Source organism: Molossus molossus, unplaced genomic scaffold (genome assembly GCF_014108415.1).
Source record: "Molossus molossus isolate mMolMol1 unplaced genomic scaffold, mMolMol1.p scaffold_m16_p_4, whole genome shotgun sequence".
NCBI classification, from domain to species: Eukaryota; Metazoa; Chordata; class Mammalia; order Chiroptera; family Molossidae; genus Molossus; species Molossus molossus.
In genome coordinates, this window is record NW_023425377.1 from 84,726,739 (window position 1) to 84,748,660 (window position 21,922).

Consider the following 21,922-nt stretch of genomic DNA (forward strand, 5'->3'; position numbering starts at 1 on the left):
GAATGCTTTCCATTCTGTGTTCCGCACATTTTTTTTTCCTCCTGCATATAATCACCGATTTTCCACTTTAGAAGCCTCAAAGGAAGATCTGAGCTCTCCATAAACTGGCGTTATGGTTTCCAGAAGTACTTCCATTGTAAAGCCCATTATAATTATGAAGGATGGGCCATTCAATTTCAAAGAATTCCAGTTCAATTCAACAGACTTTTCGCCCTTGAAGAGCCTAATACGTGCAAGGTTCCATGCCAAGTGACAGAGGGGAAACCAAGTCCCGAAAGACGGGACATGTTCTTAGTTCAGGTAGGGAGGAGGTTACAACACAGAAAACAACAGTAATTCCACAGGGCAGACTAAATGAAAGTCTGTCTGGGTTAGGAGGGCTTGGGAATGCTTTGGGGTTCCCAGAAGAGAAACTTTGTATCTGGATGGCATTCTCAAAAGACTTAAGGGAGATGGTGATTTCTGAAATTATTCTGGGTGGGGAGGCAGGATTTCCAAAGGCAGGGGTGGGGGTGGAGGCTGCAGGGCAGGGCCAGGGCAGGCAACCACCACGGTCAGAGAGGGTGATAATGGGATGGAGTGTTTGGTTGGCTGAGGGTGGAGAATGGGTGTCAGAATCTTAACAACTACGTTTATTTTGTTGGTTATAAAAGTGACACGTGGTCCTGGCTGGTTTTGCTCAGTGGTTAGAGCGTCGGCCCACGGACCAGAGAGGCCCAGATTCGGTTCCCGCTAAGCCAAGGGCACGTACCTTGGTGGCAATTTGTCCTGGTCCTGGTTGGGGGTCGTGTGGGTGGCAACCACTCAATGTGTCTTTCTCACATTGATGTTTCTCTCTCTCTTCCTTCCTTTCTCCCTCCCTCTCTATCTCCAGGTAAATGCAAAAATGTCCTAGGGTGAGAATAAAAATAAATAAATTAATTAATTAAAGTGACACATACATTGAGAAAATTTGGAAAGTGTATAAAAGCACAAATGAGAACAACCAGAGGAAGCTATCATTCCAGCGTTTCATTGCGCTTCCTTTCAATCAATCAATCTATACAAATATCTTTAAAAAAATCCTTCTTTTTGATTATGACAGCTGGAATACATACTTATTTCGAAATTTGGAAAATACTAAAGAGTATAAGAAGAAAATAAAAATCACTGCTAATCTTATTTAGAGATAATAACCACTATTCATATTTTAGTTTATTCCTCTTGAGTCTGTTTTCCAAAGTGTATGCATTAAACCAAATATGAACAAGTTCTTCATACAGTTTAATACCCTGCTTTTTTCCCCTTAACATAATATTTTGAATGTTTTTCTATGTAAATAATCTTAGAAAAATGGATGTGTAATACTTTATTACAAATTATATAGAAATAAACCACCATTTATTAAATATTTTAATATTAAATTTTCAGTGTTTTTCACATTTTGTATTATGAACATGCTGTTAAAACATTTCTGAAAAATCAGCCCTGGCCGGTTTGGCTCAGCAGTTAGAGCGTCAGCCTGCGGTCCTGAGAGACCCTGGTTTGGTTCCCGCTAAGGGCACGTACCTCGGTTGCAGTTTGTCCCCGGCTCTGGTCAGTCATGCGGGTGGCAGCCACTCGATGTGTTCCTTTCACATCGATGTTTCTCTCTCTCTCTCTCTGTTCCTCTCTCTCCCTCCCACTCTACCTGAACAAAAAATGGAAAAATGTCCTCGGGTGAGGATAAAAAAAAAAAAATTCTGAAAAATCAGCATTTGGCCCGGCTCAGTGGATTGAGTATTGTCCCATGGACTGAGAGGTCCCTGTTCTATTCCTGATCAGGGCACATGCCTGGGTTGGAGGCTCGATCCCCAGTCGGGGGCGTGCAGAAGGCAGCCGATCAATGTTTCTCTGTCACATCTATGTTTCTATCTCTTTCTCTCTTCCTCTCTCTCTAAAAAAAAAAAAAAGTCAATAAAAACATATTTTTAAAAATCCGTATTTGTCAATTAAAAATATTTCCTTAGAAGTGTTTCATAGCAGTGGAATAATGGAGTAAAAAGGTATTATTGCTTTTAAGATTCTTGCAAATTGCCTCTTTGTGGTTTTAAAGAAGACACATGGCATGTTTGAAGGTGGCTGTGATAGAGAACAACCTGAAAGCGATGGGAAAGGCGGTGGCAGTGAGCGAGCACGCAAGGCAGGCATCAGCTGAAGAGGCAGCGATGAGCGGCGGAGTTGCCGAACTAGGGTGGTGGTGATGGGAAGGGAGCAAGAATACGAAAGACTGGACACCGGAAGCTGCTTAGGCTGAGACAAGTGAAAGGTGACTGTCCGCTTTGCTGTTAAGAGTCTAGGAAAATGCTGATGCAATGAAAACAAATAGAGACATCAGAAGATGCTGGCTGGGTTGGTCCATTAGGTATTAGATATAATGGATTCAGGATGTCAGCTAGCCCTCCAGGTGGAGATACCCAGCAGGGAGTGGGAAATGAGTGTCTTTCTAAAGCTTTCTTAGGTGGATGGTCAAGGGTTAGGCTTCTGGGTTGAACTCTTTTTCATAGAGATGATATGTGGCTTGAACGACATAGAAAAGGCTGCTTTAAAAGTGTAAAAAAGAAAGTACATGTGAACCTTATACGCAAGCTAAAGAGGCAAAATGATTTTGTGTCCTTGGACTGTCAGAACCGGTAAAGGGGCTGGGGAGAAGTACGCAGTGTCAGGAGACGGTGGCCAGTCTAACTTTCTGGGATCCCAGGTGTGGGGGTAGCCGGACATGACTGTGAACATGGCTGTGTTCTGTGTGAAGTCTAAGAGTGGGGAAAAGAACTGGAAGAGAGGGATACAATGTTGAAGGAACATGTGGTGACTACACGTGTTTTTTGTTTTTTTTTTAAATATGTTTTAATTGATTTCTTTAGAAAGAAAGGAAGGGAGAGAGAGAGAGAAACATGGATGAGAGAGAAACATCAATCAGCTGCCCCCCGCATGCCCCCTACTGGGGATTGAGCCCACAACCCGGGCATGTGCTCTGACCAGGAAATGAACCAGCAACGTCTCGGTGCATGAGATGATGCTCAATCCACTGAGCCATACCTGCTGGGTTACACATGTTCCTGTTGGTTTCCACTGTGACAGGACAGACTGCTCTTCCTACTCCATCTGTTGTATGGGGCTTTGTTGTTCAGTGATAACCCCAGCAGGCAGAGTTGGAGAATGGGCTATGTTAGTTAACAGGGAGAGGGGTGTGCTAGTCAGCAGAAGTTGCCCTAGCCAGTTTGTGCAGGGTAGTGAGGCAGGTAGTCTCAACAAATTTTTTTCTTTCATTTTGTTTTTCAATTAGTTTATATTCAGTATTATTTTGTATTACTTTCAGGTGAATGGCATAGTGGTTAGACAATCATATACTTTACAAAGTGTTTCCCCCTGATATTTCAAGAACCCACCTGGCACCATCCATAGTTATTACAATATTATTGACTATATTCCCTATGCTGTACTTGACGTCCCAATGACTATTTAGTAACTACCCATTTGTATTTCTTAACCCCCTTACCTTTATCACCCAGTGCCCCAACCCTCTTGCAAGCATTATTCTGTTCTCTGCAGCTAGAAGTCTGTTTTTATTTTGTTTCTTTATTTTATTCTTTAGAATCCACTTGTAAGTGAAATCATATGGTATTTGTCTTTCTCTATCTGACTTATTTCACTTAGCATAATACCCTCTAGGTCTATCATGCTGTCTCAAATGTTAAGATTTCATTCTTTTTTATGGCTGAGTAATATTCCATTGTACATATGTACCACTACTTTTTTATCTACTTGTCTATTGATAGGCTCTTGGATTACCATATCTTGGCTATTGTAAATAACGCTGTGGTGAACATAAGGGTGCATATAATCTTTCTAATTAGTATTTTAAGTTTTCAGAAGTGGAATTGCTGGGTCATAAGGCAGTTCCATTTAAAATTTTTTGAGGACCCTCCATACTGGTTTCCTTAGTGGCTGTATCAATCTTTATTCCTACCAACAGGACACAAAGGTTTCCTTTGTTCCATATCCTCGCCAGCCTTGTTATTTGTTGATTTATTGATGATAGCCAGTCTGACAGGTGAGAGGTGATATATCTCATTGTGGATTTAATTAGCATTTCTTTGATTATTAGTGATGTTAAGCATCTTTTCATATGTCTATTGGTCATCTATGTGTCTTCTTTGGAGAAGTGTCTATTCAGGTTCCTTGCCTATTTTTTAAAGGAATAGTTTGTTTTTTTGTATTGAGTTGTATCAGTTCTTTATACATTTGGATGTTAACCCCTTATTGGGTATATCATTAGTAAATGTCTTCTTCCATTCAGTAGATTGTCTTTTTGTTTTGTTAATGTTTTTTGGTTTTTTTTTTTTGCTGTGCAAAAACTTAAATTTGATGTAGTCTCATTTGTTTATATTTTCTATTTTTTTTGCCTGAGGAGATGTATCAGAAAAAATTTGCTAAGAGTAATGTCAGATATTTTACTGCCCATGTTTTCCTCTAGCAGTATTATGATTTTGAGTCTTATATTTAACAGTTTAATCCATTTTGAATTTATATGGTATAAGAAGGTGGTCTAATTTCATTTTGTTTGCATGTATCTGTCCAATTTGTCCAATACCATTAATTGAATAGACTTCCTTTACCCCACTGTATGTTCTTGTCTTTTTTTATCATATATTAATTGACCATATATAGGTGTGGATTTATATCTGGGCTCTATTCTACTTCAGTGATCTGTGTGTTTGTTTTTATGCCAATACCTTGCTTTTTAAAAATTTTTATTACTATAGCCTTGTAGTATAGTTTTTTCTTAATTTTTATTGAATATATTGGGGTGACATTGGTTAATAAAATTATATAGGGTTCGGGTATACAATTCTATAATACATCATCTCTATATTGTATTGTGTATAGTGTGATATCAGATAGAATGATATCTCCAACTTTGTTTTTCTCAAGATTGCTGTGGCTTTTTGGAGTCTTTCGTGGTTTTATATAAATTTTTGGATTATTTGCTATAGTTCTGTGAAAACTGCCATTGGTATTTTGATAGGAATTGCATTGAATGCATGGATTACTTTGGATAGTATGGACATTCTAATGATGTTAATTTTTTTCATCCATGAGCACGGTGTATACTTCATTTATTTGTATCGTCTTCACTTTTTTCTTTTTTTTATCCTCACCCGAGGACATTTTTCCATTTTTTTGTTCAGGTAGAGTGGGAGGGAGAGAGAGGAATATATATATAGAGAAACATCGATGTGAAAGGGACACATCGAGTGGCTGCCACCCACATGACCAACCAGGGCCGGGGACAGCCTGCAACCGAGGTACATGCCCTTAGCGGAAACCGAACCCGGGTCTCTCTCGACTGCAGGCCGACGCTCTAACCGCTGAGCCAAACCGGTCAGGGCTTCACTTTTTTCTTCAATAGACAGGTCTTTTATCTCTTTGGTAAAATTTCTTTCTTTTATTTTTTTTCAATCTGTACTTGAGGATATGTTCATTGATTTCAGAGAAAGAGAGAGAGAAAGTGAGACACACACACACACACACACACACACACACACAGAGAGAGAGAGAGAGAGAGAGAGAGAGAGAGAGAAATATCGATGTGAGAGAGAAACATTAGTTGCCTTTCATATGTGCCTCAACCAGGGACCAAAGCTGCAACCTAGTTATATGCCCTGACCAGGAATCGAACCTGAGACCTTTCAGTGTACAGGACGATGCTCCTACCAACTGAGCCACACTGACAAGGTCCTAGATGTTTTTGGTTTTTTTTTTTTATGCAATTGTAATTGTGATTGTTTTCTTGGTTTCTCTCTCCAATAGTTCATTATTGGTATATAAACTCTTACTGATTTCTGAATATTCATTTTGTGCCCTGCTACTTTATTGAATTCATTTATCAGTTCTAGTAGTTTTTTTGTGTGAAATCTTTAGGGTTCTCTATACAGTGTCATGTCATCTGATTTTTAATGTATTGCTGAATTCATTTTGCTAATATTTTGTTGAGGATTTTAGCATCTATGTTCATCAGGGATATTGGCCTATAATTTCCTTTCGTTGTAATTATCTGGTTCTGGAATCAGGATAATCCTGGCCTCATAAAATGAGACAGGAAGTCTTTCTTCCTCTTGAATTTCTTGGAATACTTTGAAAAGGATAGGTGTTAATTCTTCTTTGAATATTTGGTAAAATTCACCTGTGCAGCCATCTGCTTCCGGACTGTTCTTTGTTGGGAGTTTTTTTGATTACTGCTTTGGTTCTGTTGGCTGAAATCAATCTGTTTAACTTTTCTCTTTGTTGATTCAGTTTTTGAAGATTGTATGTTTCAAGGAATTTATCCATTTTGTCGAATTTGTTTGTTCATAATATTTTCTTACAATCCTTTGTATTTCTGTGATGTCAGTTGTTACTTCTCCTCTTTCATTTCTGATTTTATTTATTTGGGTCCTCTCTCTTTTTTTCTTTTCTTTTTAAATATTTTAAAATTGATTTTTTTAGAGAGAGAGGAAGGGAGAGAGAGGTAGAAATATTGATGTGAGAAACATTGATTGGCTGCCTCTTGCATGCCCCCTACTGGCATGTGCCCTGACGGAATTTAACAGGGACCTCTCAGTCCATGATACAATGCTCAATCCACTCTGCCACACCAGCAGGCTCTCTTTTTTTCTTGGTGAGTCTGATTAAAGGTTTATCAGTCTGTTTTATCTTTTCAAAGAACCAACCCTTCATTTCATTGACCTTTGGTTTGTTTTTATTTTAGACTCTATTTTTATTTTTATTTTTTTATTTTATTTTTTTAAATTAATTTTTGTTACAGATGATTCTCCTTTTTTCCCCCCTCCCTCTCCCCTCCCTGCCCCTTCCCCAGATTGTTGTCCATGTCCACTGTTCATGCATACATGCGTATAAGTTCTGTGGTTCATCCCTCCCCCACCTCCCCACTCCTTAGGGGATTGTCAGTCTGTACCCCGCTTCCGCGTCTCTGGGACTACCCCATTCCTCAAACTGTTATGTTCATTATATTCCACAAATAAGTGAGATCATATGAAATTTGTCTTTCTCTGTTTGGCTTGTTTCACTTAGGATGATACTTTCCAGGTCCCTCCATGTAGTCTCAAAGGATAAGAGATCTTTCTTTCTTACCGCTGCGTAGTACTCCATTGTGTATATGTACCACAGCTTTTTGATCCATTCGTCTACTGATGGGCACTTGGGCTGTTTCCAGATCTTAGCGATTGTAAATAGTGCTGCTACAAAGATGGGGGTACATATATCGTTTCTTATTGGTGTTTTATGCTTTTTAGGGTATATTCCTAGTAGTGGGATCACTGGGTCTAATGGAAGATCAATTTTTAATTTTTTGAGGTGACACCATATTGTTTTCCATAGTGGCTGCACCAGTCTGCATTCCCACCAGCAGTGTACTAGAGTCCCCTTTTCTCCACACCCTCGCCAACACTTGTTGTTTGATGATTTGTTGATGGCGGCCATTCTGACAGGTGTGAGGTGATACCTCATTGTTGTTTTGATTTGCATCTCTCTGATGATTAATGATGATGAGCATTTCTTCATATGTTTCTTAGCCATTTGTATGTCCTGTTTGGAGAGGTGTCTATTTAGTTCGTCTGCCCATTTTTTAATTGGATTCTTTGTCTTCCTTTTGTGGAGTTGTATGAGCACTCTATATGTATTGGAAATTAACCCCTTATCTGATATATCATTGGCAATTATGCTCTCCCATACAGTGGGTAGCCTTTCCGTTTTGATGATTGTATCTTTCGCTGTGCAGAAGCTTTTGAGTTTGATGTAGTCCCATGTGTTCATTTTCTCCTTTGTTTCTATTGCCTTAGGTGATGTGTCAGTAAAAATTCTGCTGCGTATGATGTCTGAGATTATGTTGCCCACAGTCTCCTCTAGGATTTTTATGGATTCATAAGTTACATTTAAGTCTTTTATCCATTTTGAGTTTATTTTGGTGTAGGGTGTAAGTTGATGGTCTAGTTTCATTTTTCTGCAAGTAGCTGTCCAATTTTCCCAGCACCATTTATTAAAGAGGCTGTCCTTACTCCACTGTATGCTCTTGCCACCTTTGTCAAATATTAATTGAGCATATTGCCTTGGGTCCATTTCTGGGTTCTCTATTCTGTTCCACTGATCTATATACCTGTTCTTGTGCCAGTACCAGGCTGTTTTGATCACAGTGGCTTTGTAGTATAACCTGAAATCTGGTATTGTGATCCCTCCAACTTTGTTCTTCGTTTTCAAGATTGCTGTGGCTATTCGAGGCCTTTTTTGGTTCCATATGAACTTTTGAAGTAATTGTTCTAATTCTGTGAAGTATGCCGTTGGTAGTTTGATGGGGATTGCGTTGAATCTATATATTGCTTTGGGTAATATGGACATTTTAATGATGTTAATTCTCCCAATCCATGAACAGGGTATGTGCTTCCACTTTTTTATATCTTGATCTATTTCTTTTTTCAAAGACCTGTAGTTTTCTGTGAATAGGTCCTTTATTTCTTTGGTTAAGTTTATTCCTAGGTATCTTAATTTTTTTGCCGCAATGGTAAATGGGATTGTTTGCTTAGTTTCTCTTTCTGTGAGTTCATCATTGGTGTATAAGAATGCCATCGATTTCTTGACGTTAATTTTGTATCCTGCTACTTTGCCAAATTCATTTATTAAGTCTACTAAACTTTTGGTGGAGTCTTTGGGATTTTCTATGTACAGTATAATGTTAGACTCTATTTTTAAATTACTGCTCTGATCTTTATTATTTTATTTATTTATCTGTCTGTCTATCTATCTATCTATCTATCTATCTATCTATCTATCCTCACCTGAGGACATTTTTCCACTTTTTGTTCAGATAGAGTGGGAAGGGGGAGAGAGAGAGAGAGAGAGAGAGAGAGAGAGAGAGAGAGAGAGAGAGAGAGAAACATCAACGTGAAATCAACATGAAAGGGACACATTGAATGGTTGCCACCTGCACCACCCAACCAGGGCCGAGGACAAACCGCAACCGAGGTACATGCCCTTAGCAGAAACTGAACCCGGGTCTCTCTGGACCACAGACCAACCCTCCACCACTGAGCCAAACTGGCCAGGGCTATTATTTTATTTTTAAGCTCGCTTTGGGCTCTGTTTTCCTTTTTCTAGTTCCTTTAGGTATAAGTTTAGATTGCTTATTAGAGATTTTTCTTGTTTCTTGAGGTGGACCTGTATTGCTATGAATTTCCCTGTTAGGACTGCTTTTGCTGTGTCATGTAGATTTGGGTTGTTGTGTTTTCATTTTAATTAGTCGCAAGGTAACTTTTGATTTTTTCCTTGATCTCATTGTTAACCCATTCATTGATTAGTAACATGTTATTTGCCTCCATGTGTTTGTGTGTTTTTCAGCTTTTTTCTTGTAATTGAGTTCTAGTTTCATACCACTGTGGTCGGAGAAGATGCTTACATGATTTCAATCTGTTGAAATTTACTGAAACTTGTTTTGTGGCCTAACAAGCGGTCTATCCTGGAAAATGTTTCACGTGCACTTGAAAAGATATATATATTCTGCTGCTTTGGGGTGAAATACTCTAAACATAAATCCATCTTGTTTAATGTGTTATATAAGGCCACCGTTTTCTTGTTGATTTTCTGTCTGGAAGATCTACCCATTGATGTCAATGGGGTGTTAAAGTCTCCAACTATAACTTTATTACTATTGATCTCTCCTTTTTGTCCATCAACATTTGCTTTATATATTTAGGTGTTCCTATGTTAGGTCCATACATTTTTACAAGGGTCCTATCTTCTTGTTGGAGTGATCACTTTATCACTAAGTAATGTCCTTCTTTGTCTCTTGTTATGGGCTTTGTTTTAAAGTTAATTTTGTTTGATATAAGTATTGCTACCTCAGGTTGTTTTTTTTCTTTTCTTCCCATTCTATTTGCATGAAATGTCATTTTCCATCTCTTTACTTTCAGTTTCTGTGTATCTTTCTATCTGAAGTGAGTTTCTTATAAACAGCTTATATAAGGGTTATGGTCTATCCATTCAGCTACCCTATGTCTTTTGATTGGAGCATTTAATCCATTTTCATTTAAAATGATTATTGATAGGTACATAATTATTGCCATTATATTATTCATATTTGTGGTCCTTTTTAATTCTTTCCTCCTCCTCCTCCTCCTCCTCCTTCTTCTTCCTCTTCTTCTTCTTCTTTTTTTTTTTTTTGGTACATGCCCCTAGTGGGAACCGAACCCAGGACTCTCTGGTCCACAGGTTGACGCTCCAACCGCTGAACCAAACCAGCCAGGGCTCTTTCTTCTTCTTAAAGAATTTCCTTTAACATTTCTGGTAATACTGGTTTGATGGTGATGAACTCCTTTAGCATCTTCTGTCTGGGAACCTCTTAATTTCTTTCATTTTAAATAATAGTCTTGCTGAGTAGAGTAGTCTTGGTTGTAGTTTTTTGCTTTTTATTACTCTGAATATTTTGTGCCAATTCCTCTGGCCTGAAAAGTTTCTGTTGAAAAATCTGCTGACAGTTTTATGGGTGCTCCTTTGTAAGTAACTGTTTTTCTCTTGCTGCTTTAAGATGCTCTCTTTGTCTTTAACCTTTGGAATTTTAATTATGTGTCTTGGTGTGGGCTTCTTTGGGTTTGTCTTGTTTGGGACTCTGCACTTCCTGGAGTTGTGTGTATTTTTTCTTCACCAGGTTAGGGAGATTTGTAGTCATTGTTTCTTCAAACAGGTTCTCAATCCCTTTTGCTCTCTCTTCTCCTTCTGGTGCCCCATGTGATGCGGATTTTGTTAAGCCTCATGTTGTCCCAGAGGTCCCTTAAACTATCCTCATTTTATAAAATTATTTTTTCTTTTTGCTGCTTTGATTTGGTGTTTCCTGCTACCTTGATTTTCAAATTGTTAATTTAATTCTCTTCTTTCTATGTTCTGCTATTGATTTTTTTTCTAGTGTGTTCATTTCAGTTATTGTATTCTTTATTTCTAAATGGTTCTTTTTTATGGTTTTTATATCCTTTTTAATCCCTACTGTCTCTTTGTTAAAGTTCTCACTGAGTTCATCAATTATTTTCCTAAGTTCCTATAGTATCCTTATAACTGCTGTTTTGAGCTCTGTATCTGGTAGATTGCTTGCCTCCATTTCATTTAGTTCTTTTTTCTGGACATTTCTTCTGTTCTTTTATTTGGGAAATGTTTTTATGTATCCTTATATTGGCTGCCTCTCTGTGTTTGTTTCTGTGTATTAGGTAGATGAGCCATGTCTCCCAGTGTTGGTAGGGTGCCCTTATGTAGTAGGAGTGTCCTGTGGGGCCCAGTGGCATAGTCTCCCTGATCACCTGAGCTGGGTGCTTCAGGAGTGTTTCTTGTGTGGGTTACATGATTCCTCCCATTGTATTTGAGTCTTGATTGCAGTTGGCATGTCCATGGTTCGGGTTGACCCTCATGTTGGCAGGCTGTGAGGACTGGTCATGACCACAGTGTCTGAACTACTGTGTGGGGGCTGATCTCATGAAGTGAAATTTGCCCCAGCAGGGTCTGGTGCCTATTGAAGTCTCAACAAATTTTAAAAGAACATAATGAAGACCATATTCTCTAAGCACAATGAAATAAAATTGCATAAAAATGAAAATATTGTGTAAAACATCAGCCACATGTTTGAAAATTAAAATGTATAACCTTAAATAATTTATGGGTTAAAAAGGAAATAACGTGAAAATTATAAAATACCTGCAAAAGAATGGCAAGAAAAATACTACATATCTACCCAAATGTCCATCAGTAGACAAATAGATAAAAAAGTTGTGGTGCATATACACGGTGGAGTACTATGCAGCTGTAAGAAAGAAAGATCTCTTATCCTTTGAGACTACATGGAGGGACCTGGAGAGTATTATCTTAAGCAAAACAAGCCAAGCAGAGAAAGACAAATATCACATGATCTCATTTATTTGTGGAATATAATGAACATAACAGTCTGAGGAACAGGGTAGTCCCAGAGACGTGGAAGTGGGGTACAGAATGACAATCCCCAGGAGAGGGGGTGGGGGGGTAGAGATAAACCACAGAACTTATATGCATGAGTGCATGAACAGTGGACATGGCAAACACAGCAACAAAGCTGGGGACAGGGCGGGGAAGGAGGTGAAGGGGGGTATCAGTGGGGGAAAATGGAGAAACATCTGTAACAAAAATAAATTAATTAAATAAGAAAAATATCTAAATATTTGGAATTTATATAAAGCAAAATTTAGAGGTAAATGTATAGTGAAATACATTGATCAGAAAACAAGAATGCTTAAAAATAAATAAGCTAAGTATTTATATTAAGAAGGTAGTCAAACAACAGACTAAAAGTAAATTGCACATCAAGATAATATCAGCCCTGGCCAGTTTGGCTCAGCGGTTGGAGCATTGGCCTGTGGTCCGGAGGGACCCAGGTTCGGTTCCCGCTAAGGGCGCGTACCTCGGTTACAGTTTGTCCCCGGCCCTGGTCGGTTGTGCGGGTGGCGACCACTCGATGTGTCCCTTTCACATCGATGTTTCTCTCTCTCTCTCTTCCTCTCTCTCCCTCCCACTCTATCTGAACAAAAAATGGAAAAATGTCCTCAGGTGAGGATGATAAAAAAAAAAAAAAAGATAATATCAAAGAAGGAACAGAAATAGAAACCAAAAAAGAAGATCAATGAAACCCAAGGTTACTTCTGTTATGTAAATCTCTAAAACAGAGAAAGAAATAAGAAAATTTGAATAAATGAAAAACAACACAGCAATTAAAGTCGCCCCTAATCCCTCCCTTCCCTCCAGAGACACAAGGTGGTTTGGAAAGTTTTATTGTAACTTCAAGCAGTGAATAATCCTTTTCTTATGCAGTTTATGTAGGAGGGAACAAAAAGTTAGCCAATTTATTTTATGAGGCCAACATAACCTTGATACTAATTCTGAACAAGATAGTTCAAGGAAATAAAATGATGACAAATCTTCCTTATGAACATGAATGAAAACTTTTAAAATAAAAAGTTAGTAAAAGTAATTCTTCAATATTAAATGCATCATTAGTAGATAAGGTTTACTGTATGATGGTTCAGAAAATCTATACATGTAATATACTACTGTAAGACATTAAACAGGGAAACCATATGACCATCTAAAAAGAATGCAACTGTTGTTAAAACTGAAAACTCATGCATGATAAAAAGCTCTTTGTAAATTAGAAATGGAGGGACTTTCCTAGTCTGAAAAAATGGTATCTATTAAAACATGCAGCACCCTGGCCAGTTTTGCTCAGTGGTTAGAGCATCGACCTTCAGACCAGTGAGTCTCAGGTTTGATTCTGGTCAAGGGCACATACCTCCATTCGGTTTGTCCTGGGTCCTGGTTGGGTCGTGTGGGAGGCAACCAGTCGATATGGCTCTATCAGATTGATGTTACTCTCTGTCTCTCTCTCTCTCTCTCCCTCCCCTTACTCTGTCTGATGATAAATGGAAAAATATCCTCGGGTGAGGAATAAAAACAACAACAAAACATGCAGCAAACCTTATACTTATTGGAGCATTCTCACTAGTGTTAGGATGAGACAGGGATTCCCACCATCACCTTATTATTCAGCATTATCCAGGAGGCCCTAGACAATGCAATAAAATGAGATTTTAAAAAAGAATAATAATTGGACAGAGAGATATAAAACTGTCATTTGTACAAAATATGATTGTCCATATGGGAAATCAAAGAGATGATGGAGACAAATCATTAGAATGAAAAAGAGAATTTTCTGTTTTCTGACTATATGGAAAGCATACTAAAATCAATGGTTTTTGTTTTTTTTTATCCTCACCCGAGGACATTTTTCCATTTTTTGTACAGATAGAGAGAGAGAGAGAGAGAGAGAGACATTGACATGAAAGGGACACATCGAGTGGCTGCCACCCGCACGACCAACCAGGGCCGGGGACAAACTGCAACCAAGGTACGTGCCCTTAGCGGGAACCGAACCCGGGTCTCTCTGGACCGCAGACCGACGCTCTAACCACTGAGCCAAACCGGCCAGGGCATTAATGGTGTTTTCAATCCCAGCTATAAGCAATAAAAAAGTGTAATAGAAAAAAAGTAGTGTTTAGAACAGTGACACAAATCATAGGATACATAGAACTATCTGTAATAAAAATGTAGAAGACTTTTATGGAGAAAATAATAACATGGCATTGAAGGACATCTAAGAAGACCTGAATAAGTGGATGGCCACATTATGTTCATTGACGGAAAGTCCAATATTGTTAATAGGACATAATAGTTTCTAGTTAATTTTTAAGTTCAGTGTAATTATAATAAAAATCTTTACAGGATATTTTGTAGAACAGGACAAGCTAATACTAAATTAAATTTGGAATAGTAATGGACCAAGAATAGCAGAAAAATTTTGAAGAAGTATAAGATAAGAAGACTAGCTCCAATAGATACCTATTTATTAAAACTAGAGTGATTATAACCCCCAATCTTTCTCTACAAACTTGTTCCATCCAGTCTATCTCCATTCAAGTCAATAATATTAAGAATCATCTTTGATTCTCTTTCTTTCAAACCCTGCTTCCAATCTGCCAGGAACTCCTTTTGGCTCTATCTTCAAAATATATCCAAAATCTGATCATGACTCATTTTCTCCGCTGCCACCTGGTTTAACCGTTCCTTACTTCTGGGCTTGGTCCACTTCAATCTATTCTCAGCAAAGGAAAGCCAGAGTGATCCTTGTAAAACAGAAGTTAGGTCATCTCCTCTCCTGCTCAAAGCTCAACAATAGCCATCTATTACACTCAGAGTAAAATCCAAAGCCCTTACAAGGCCCTATATGATTTGGCTTACTAATTATGTCCCACTACTTTCTCATGCTCATTCCAACTCAGGCCACACTGGCTTCTTTCCTGCCCCTTAGACATAGCAGGCATATTCTTGGGGCCTTTTATTTTATTTTGAATTTTTTAAACTCATCTTTATTGTTGAATGTATTACAGACATCCCCCCCTTTTTTCTCCATTGACACCCTCCTCTCCAATCCAGCCCCCTCCTCCTGCCTTCCCCACATTATTGTCAGTGTCCGTTGGTTATGCATATATGCATAGAAGTTCTTTGTTTTATCTCATCCTGCCCTCCTTCCCTCCTTCCCCCCTTCCCTTTGAGGTTCATCAGTCTAACAACCAATTTATGCCTCTTAATTCCTTCATCATTTTCACCCATCCCTCCAGCCACTGCCCATTTGGCAAGCAACAAAAAGTTCTCTGTATCTATGAGTTTATTTCTGTTCTGCTTGCTCATTTTGTTTGTAGATTCAATTGTTGATAGATATGTATTAATTGCCATTTTATTGTTCATATTTTTGTTCTCCTTCAAGAAGACCCTTCATCATTTCATATAATACTGGTTTGGTGGTGATGAATTTTTTTTAGCTTTTTCTTGTCTGGGAAACCCTTGATATGTCCATCGATTCTAAATGATGATTTTGCAGGATAGAGTCATCTTGGTTGTAGGTCGTTGCTTTTCATCACTTTGAATATCTCTTGCCACTCCTTTCTGGCCTGCAATTTCTTTTGAGAAGTCAGCTGACAGTTTTATGGAAGCTCCTTTGTAAGTAATGAACTGCTTTTCTCTTGCCACTTTTAAGATTCTCTCTTTGTCTTTAACTTCTGGCATTTTGATGATGATGTGTCTTGGTGTGGACCTCTTTGGGTTCATCTTGTTTGGGACTCTCTGTACTTCCTGGACTTGTATGTCTGCTTCCTTCACCAAGTTAGGGAAGTTTTCTGCCATTATTGTTTCAAATAGGTTTTGAATGTTTTGCTCTCTTCTCCTTCTGGCACCTTTATAATGTGAATGTTGGTACGCTTAAAGTTGTCCCAGAGGCTCCTTACACTATCCTCATTTATTTGGATTCTTTTTTCTTTTCTGATAGGGTGTTTTATGCTTTCTTATATTCCAAATTGATTGTTTGCTTCTTGGCTTTACCTACTGTACTATTGAATCTGTGTAAATCATTCTTTATTTCAGTTAGTGCATCCTTCATTTCTGACTGGTCCTTTATTATGCTGTTGATGTTCTTACTATGTTCCTTGGAAGTTTCCTGAAGGTCTCACTAAATCCCTTCAATGTCTCACCAAGTTCCTTGAGCATCCTTATAACCTGTGTTTTGAACTCTGCATCTGATTGCTTATCTCTATTTTGTTTATAACTTTTCTCGGAGTTCTGTTCTTTTCTTTGATTTGGGACATGTTTCTTTGTCTCCTCATTTTGGCTGCTTCCCTGTAGTTCTATGTATTAAGTAGAGTTGCTATGTCTCCTAGGCTTTGTAGGGTGGCCTATTGTTGTAGGTGTCCTTCTGCCTGGAACACCATGTACCTCAGATATCGGAATGGGGGACCACCTCACTGCATTCAGGTCTTTGTTTGAAGTCACCATTGCTTTGAGACCCACCTCGAACACATTTTTTAACATTGCACCCTCCCTAGCATTGCTGACCGAGTGTACCTTGCTCTACTTTAAAAACAATAATACCTCTTTATATTTTTAACTTGCTACATCATGTACTTCTTTATTAATTTTAGTGCTTATTATTCATCTTTCACCAGTACAGTGTAGGCTTATAAGAGGGTAGGATCTTTGTTTTATTCACTCATGTATTTCAAGTGCCTAGGGCACTTCTTGGTACATAGTAGGCAATGAGTAAATATTTATTAAGTAAACTACTGAAGAACAGTATGTTATTGGTACAGAACTAGACAAATGAGTGGAACATAATAGGTAGTACAGAAATAGGACCACTCATAATGACATATAATAGAGATGACAGAGATAAGTGGGGAAAGAATGGATTATTTAATAACTAATAATTTATTTTGATATGTGGATATCTATATGAAAAATTAAATTGAATCCCTACCTCATACCCTACACAAAAATTATTTCCAGATGGATTAGCAATCTAAAATGGAGATCAAAAGTTGAAAACTTCTGAAAATATAGGATATTATCTTTATAATGTTAATATGTGGCAAAATGCTTATGCATAATACATCCCCCGCCACATATTGTAAAGGAAGATGTAGAGATTTTTAAGCACAGTTAGACTAACCAAATCCACACCGTGGGAAACTCTGCAGGGCAAGTGTCCCTTGTTTTCTTCAGTGGATAAATTATAAGGAAAAGAATGGAGAGGGAACTTGTCCATGAAAATAGTTTATAGACATCAAATTTTAAAAACTGGACAAGACCATACAACGGTATTAGGATGGACACCTTGAGTGATAAAAATATAAAGCTACATAAGGAAGTGATTACAATAGAAGTCAGATAGTGGTTAGTTTGGGGGAAGGAACACACTTGTGATTGGGGTGTGATACAAAGAGGGATGTCTTGGGAGCGTGGCTAAGGTCTGTATCTTGACCTGAGTGGTGGTTGTCAGGATGTTCACTTAATAGTAATGCATAGAAACTAGCATTTGTTTTGTAGTTTTTTCATATTTGTATTTTACTTTGTAATACAAGGTTAAAGATATAAAATATTTTAAAGAAAATAGTGCTACGATATCTTCTTTGATGATATTCATATTGTTGAGTAGACAATTGTAAATTATGAAAACTTTGCCATAAACCTTTCTTTAAACACAGCCCCCCCCCCCCCCGTACACGCACACACACACTCAAAACCAAATAATAGGATGCTTAGGTTATAATAGAAGGCACTAGATAAAACATCTTATTGCTTCAATGAGGAGTTTCATTCTTACATCAACCCCTATCCTAAATTAAGTACCTCTCCAAAATTTTTGACGTTGAATACACAGCAGATCTCTGAGGCATTATTTCTGCTACACACTGCCCCCCCTGGGGGCCTTTGCCTACCTGGAACCGGGGCTTCCTTTCTCTAGCAGGGTCTTGTCTTGATTCCTGCTAAACATCAGAAGGGGATTAAATAGTTCTCTACTTGCAGCAAATATTTGGTTTTGTTTGGCCAAGATCATTTAAGTTTTATAAATTTATATCATGAGTATCTAGCAAAGAAATAGAAGACATAAGAGTCTGGGGCCTGCTGCATGGGACTGTAGACAGGGGTAGGCTGGCTGCTAATACAGCCCATCATGTACCTGTGCATAGAACAGTTGCAGTCCTCGTTGCTCCCATCACTGCTAGTCATTGTGCAACAAATCCTGCAGACTTCTGAACTTCAAGGGCCAGAGTTGCCTTCAGCTTGGCACACTGTACAAGTCCTGGATGTGTTTGTGGCCTTTTATGCTCAGTATTGCTGCCCAGATCACTTTTTACCTGTCCTTCTCCAGAGATTTCCTGTCATCATTCCTGTGATGGTTAATTTTATGTATCAATTGGAGCTGGCTAAGGGATGCCCAGGTAAAATATTATTTTGGGGTGTGTCTGTGAGGCTGTTTCTAGAAGAAATTAGCATTTGAACTGAATAAAGAAGACCTCCCTCACCGTATGGGTGGGCGTCATTTAATCCATTGAGGACCTGGATGGAACAAAATGTCAGAAGAGGGGAGAATTCACTCTCTCTGCCTGAGCTGGGACATCCATCTTCTCCTGCCCTTGAATATCGGTGCTGCTGTTTGACAGGCCTTTGGGTTTGGACTGGAATTATAGTACCAGCTTTCTAGGTCTCCAGCTTTCACACTGTAGCTATTGGTACTTCTCAACCTTCATAATTTGGGGGCCAATTTCTCATAATAAATGTGTGTGTGTGTGTGTGTGTGTGTGTGTGTGTGTGTATGCATGCATCCATCCATCCATCCATCCATCTGTCATCTATGCATCCTGTTGGTTCTGTTTCTCTGGAGAAACCTGACATAATTCCCTCATCTCAGGAATACAGTGAAGTAAAATTAATAGTGAATTCTTGTTCCAGAGACGAGGATACTCAGTTTTTATTAATACTCAGTAACTGTTCAGTTAAATTTACTAGCAGACAATTTCCTCGCAAACAGGAAAATGGAATCCAGCAATGTGTAACTCAAATAATCCATATGCTTATGTTTTTCTTTGAACTTTTTGCTTACCTTTAAAAAAAGTATACATTTTAATATTTATTTATTAATTAATTTTTGTTACAGATGTTTCTCCTTTTTACATTTTTTACTTTTAAAGTAATTTTACTATTATAGAAAAACTTGAACAGTGAAAAAAATATTTCTGTATTCTTACCACTGTAATACAAGTATGGTTATAACTTGGTATATATTTTTCTAGACTACTTCAGGATGAATATTTTTTCGTAGCTAGAATAAAAACATGCACAGAATTGTTTTTTCTTCGTACATTTAGCTTTAGGCAATGATGACATAGTCATAGACATATTTCCATGTTTCACTGTTATCACAACAGTAATTTTTTTTTTTACTGCATTAAATTTCATCATTTGGCTCTACTGTATTTTTTAACTGTTAACCTATTTTTGGTCTATTTCCCCTCACATTTGGGCAAATATATTTTTGCATAATATATAATATTATTCACATTGCTTTTTGCTTAGTGTTGCCCTGAATATTTAAAGTAGAATATTAACAAGTGTCAAGAATTTCAGTAAGCGTCTATCTAATTTTTCATTTATCTCTGTCATCGAATCTAACAAATCTAGTGATTGTAGTAGGAGGCATATATTAATTTGCCAACTGTTGTTCCACCCGCGATCTTAATTGTCTGTGACTTGAAAGTGCTGTATAAAACTAAAGTGAGGCAGTCGTCTTGTTTACATCTGGAAATTGGCCATAGGTAGCAGATTTGCACAGTTAGAAACTCATGGTAGAAAATGAGGGTGTTTTGGAGCTCAGGGAAATGCAAGTCATCATTTTCGATGTGTGGAAACATGTGCATTCTTGGGAGATGGGTCTTCGTTTTCATGTGTTCCAAGGAATCCAGTAGCTGCTGGGGTGAGCACCATGTTGGCTTGTTGCACGGAATGCTATTTTTGTGAGTTTCTTTGTTTTTATTCCTTCTCTGCATTTCTCCTCTCCCTTTTCCCTCCTTCATTATATTCAGTAATAGAATTCCAAAACATGTTCTTTTTGGGGAGAAGTGATCCATCACATGAGATTTTATGACTTAAATTTTTTTAAAAAACTGAGCACATATGTGGACTTTTTAATAAAATGCTTTGTCAGTCTGTGTTGATTTTGGGAAGTTTTCCCACTTAAATTAGTATTTTAGTGTTACCTTGCTTTGCATTTTTAAAAAAAAGCATGATAAGGATGCTGGTTGTTAAATAAATTTCTACTGTTAATACAAGTTATTATGTTTTAACAAGTCCATAATGAATCAAGTGTGGAAATCATTAATCAAATGCAGTTATCCTTTTACTGTGTTATTTGAAAAAGTATGAACTTTACTAAATTCATTAAAATGTTGGGGGAAGCATCACGGCATGGTGGTTTAGTGTTTTAGTGTTTGAGCTGTGCAGCCGAGATAAAATGTAAGGTTTTCTGCCCAGCTGGTGTGGCTCAGTTGACTGTTCTATGCATGAGGAGGTCACTGGTTGGATTCCTGGTCAGGGCACATGCCCAGGTTGCTGGCTAGATCTCCAGTAGGGGGCGTGCAGGAGGCAGCCGATTGATGTTTCTCTCTCATTGATGTTTTTCTCTCCCTTCCTCTCTTTGAAGTCCAGAAAAACATTAAAAACAAAACAAAACAAAGCAAAACAAAAAAAAATGAGACATTCTATGCAAATACTCTTAAATAAAATGATTTTTATATGTTAGAACATCTTTTGTAGGATAAAATCTTAATGATTTGTGATTACCAAAAGACAGGAACAACTTCTCTTTTCTAGTGTAACAGCTTATAAATGCAATGACAATTTTATTTTTGATAAAGGACTAATCATTATCTTATGTTTTTCTTAGGAATGGGTTGTTTCTGGGGAGCGGAGAGGAAATTCTGGACCCTGAAAGGAGTATATTCAACTCAAGTTGGTTATGCAGGAGGCTACACTTCCAACCCTACTTACGAAGAAGTCTGCTCAGGTAGGAAGAATTTGCTCCGTCATATTACTAGGAAGAACAAGGAAGGGCTTGTCCCTGCTGGCAGGTGATTGGATTGTTAAAATGGAAACATGGGTTTGTTGTTGTTGTTGTTTTGTGTGTTTCCTCAGTCTTCTATTTCTTGTTTCTGTAAATAGACCTGTTGCCCTCTCACTTTATATTTTTAGGAGGTAATACACTTCCTATGGAATGTACAACTAGCTTTTGCTGTAGAACAGTCACCCCAAAACTTAATCACTAAAACAATCATTTATTAGCTTATGATTCTATAGTTCACCAATTTAGACTACGCTCAGCTTGGCAGTTCTTTTGTGGGTCTCATCTAGACTCATTCATGGACTGCAGTCAACTGTTGGGTTACCTGGGGGCTGTTGGTTTAGGATGGCTTCACTTGGATGCCTGGCAACTGGTGCTGGCTGTCAGTTAATGCTTGCTGTTGGCTGGAATAATGGGCATGATGGGCCATGGGTCTTGGCAGGCTGGCTTGGGCTAATTCACATGGTGGTGGATACAGAGATTCCAGGACCAGCAAGAGAGGAGAAGCCCCATTCTACTGGCACCTTTTGAGTCTCTTTTGGTGTCACGCTGACTATTGTCCCATTGGCCAAAGCAAGTCATGTGGTATAGCCCAGTGTCAGTGTGGGAGGGGCTCCCCAGGGGCATGTGTACAAGTAGATATAAAGAAATTGGGACCATTCCTGCCAGTTTAACCACATGGGACAAACATATACAAGACATGTTTCCTTGAGGGAAAAGTATTAAAAGCCAGGCTATAAAGAAGGGATTGGCAAACTATGGCTTGAAGGCTAAATCCTGCCTGCTGCCTGTTTATATACAGTTTTATTGAAACATGGCCACACCCATTTGTTTTTATATTAT

The 21,922-nt window shown here is 38.1% G+C and overlaps 1 protein-coding gene across 2 annotated transcripts in view; it reads left to right on the forward strand.

The window, feature by feature from the left end:
• MSRA (methionine sulfoxide reductase A) overlaps positions 1–21,922 on the forward strand; it is a 385,848-nt gene that overhangs the window by 174,835 nt on the left and 189,091 nt on the right. For both annotated transcript variants that reach the window (XM_036241934.1, XM_036241933.1), the window contains exon 3: positions 20,906–21,025. In XM_036241934.1, coding sequence (XP_036097827.1) covers positions 20,906–21,025 — 120 coding nt within the window. The remainder of the gene's footprint in view (positions 1–20,905; positions 21,026–21,922) is intronic.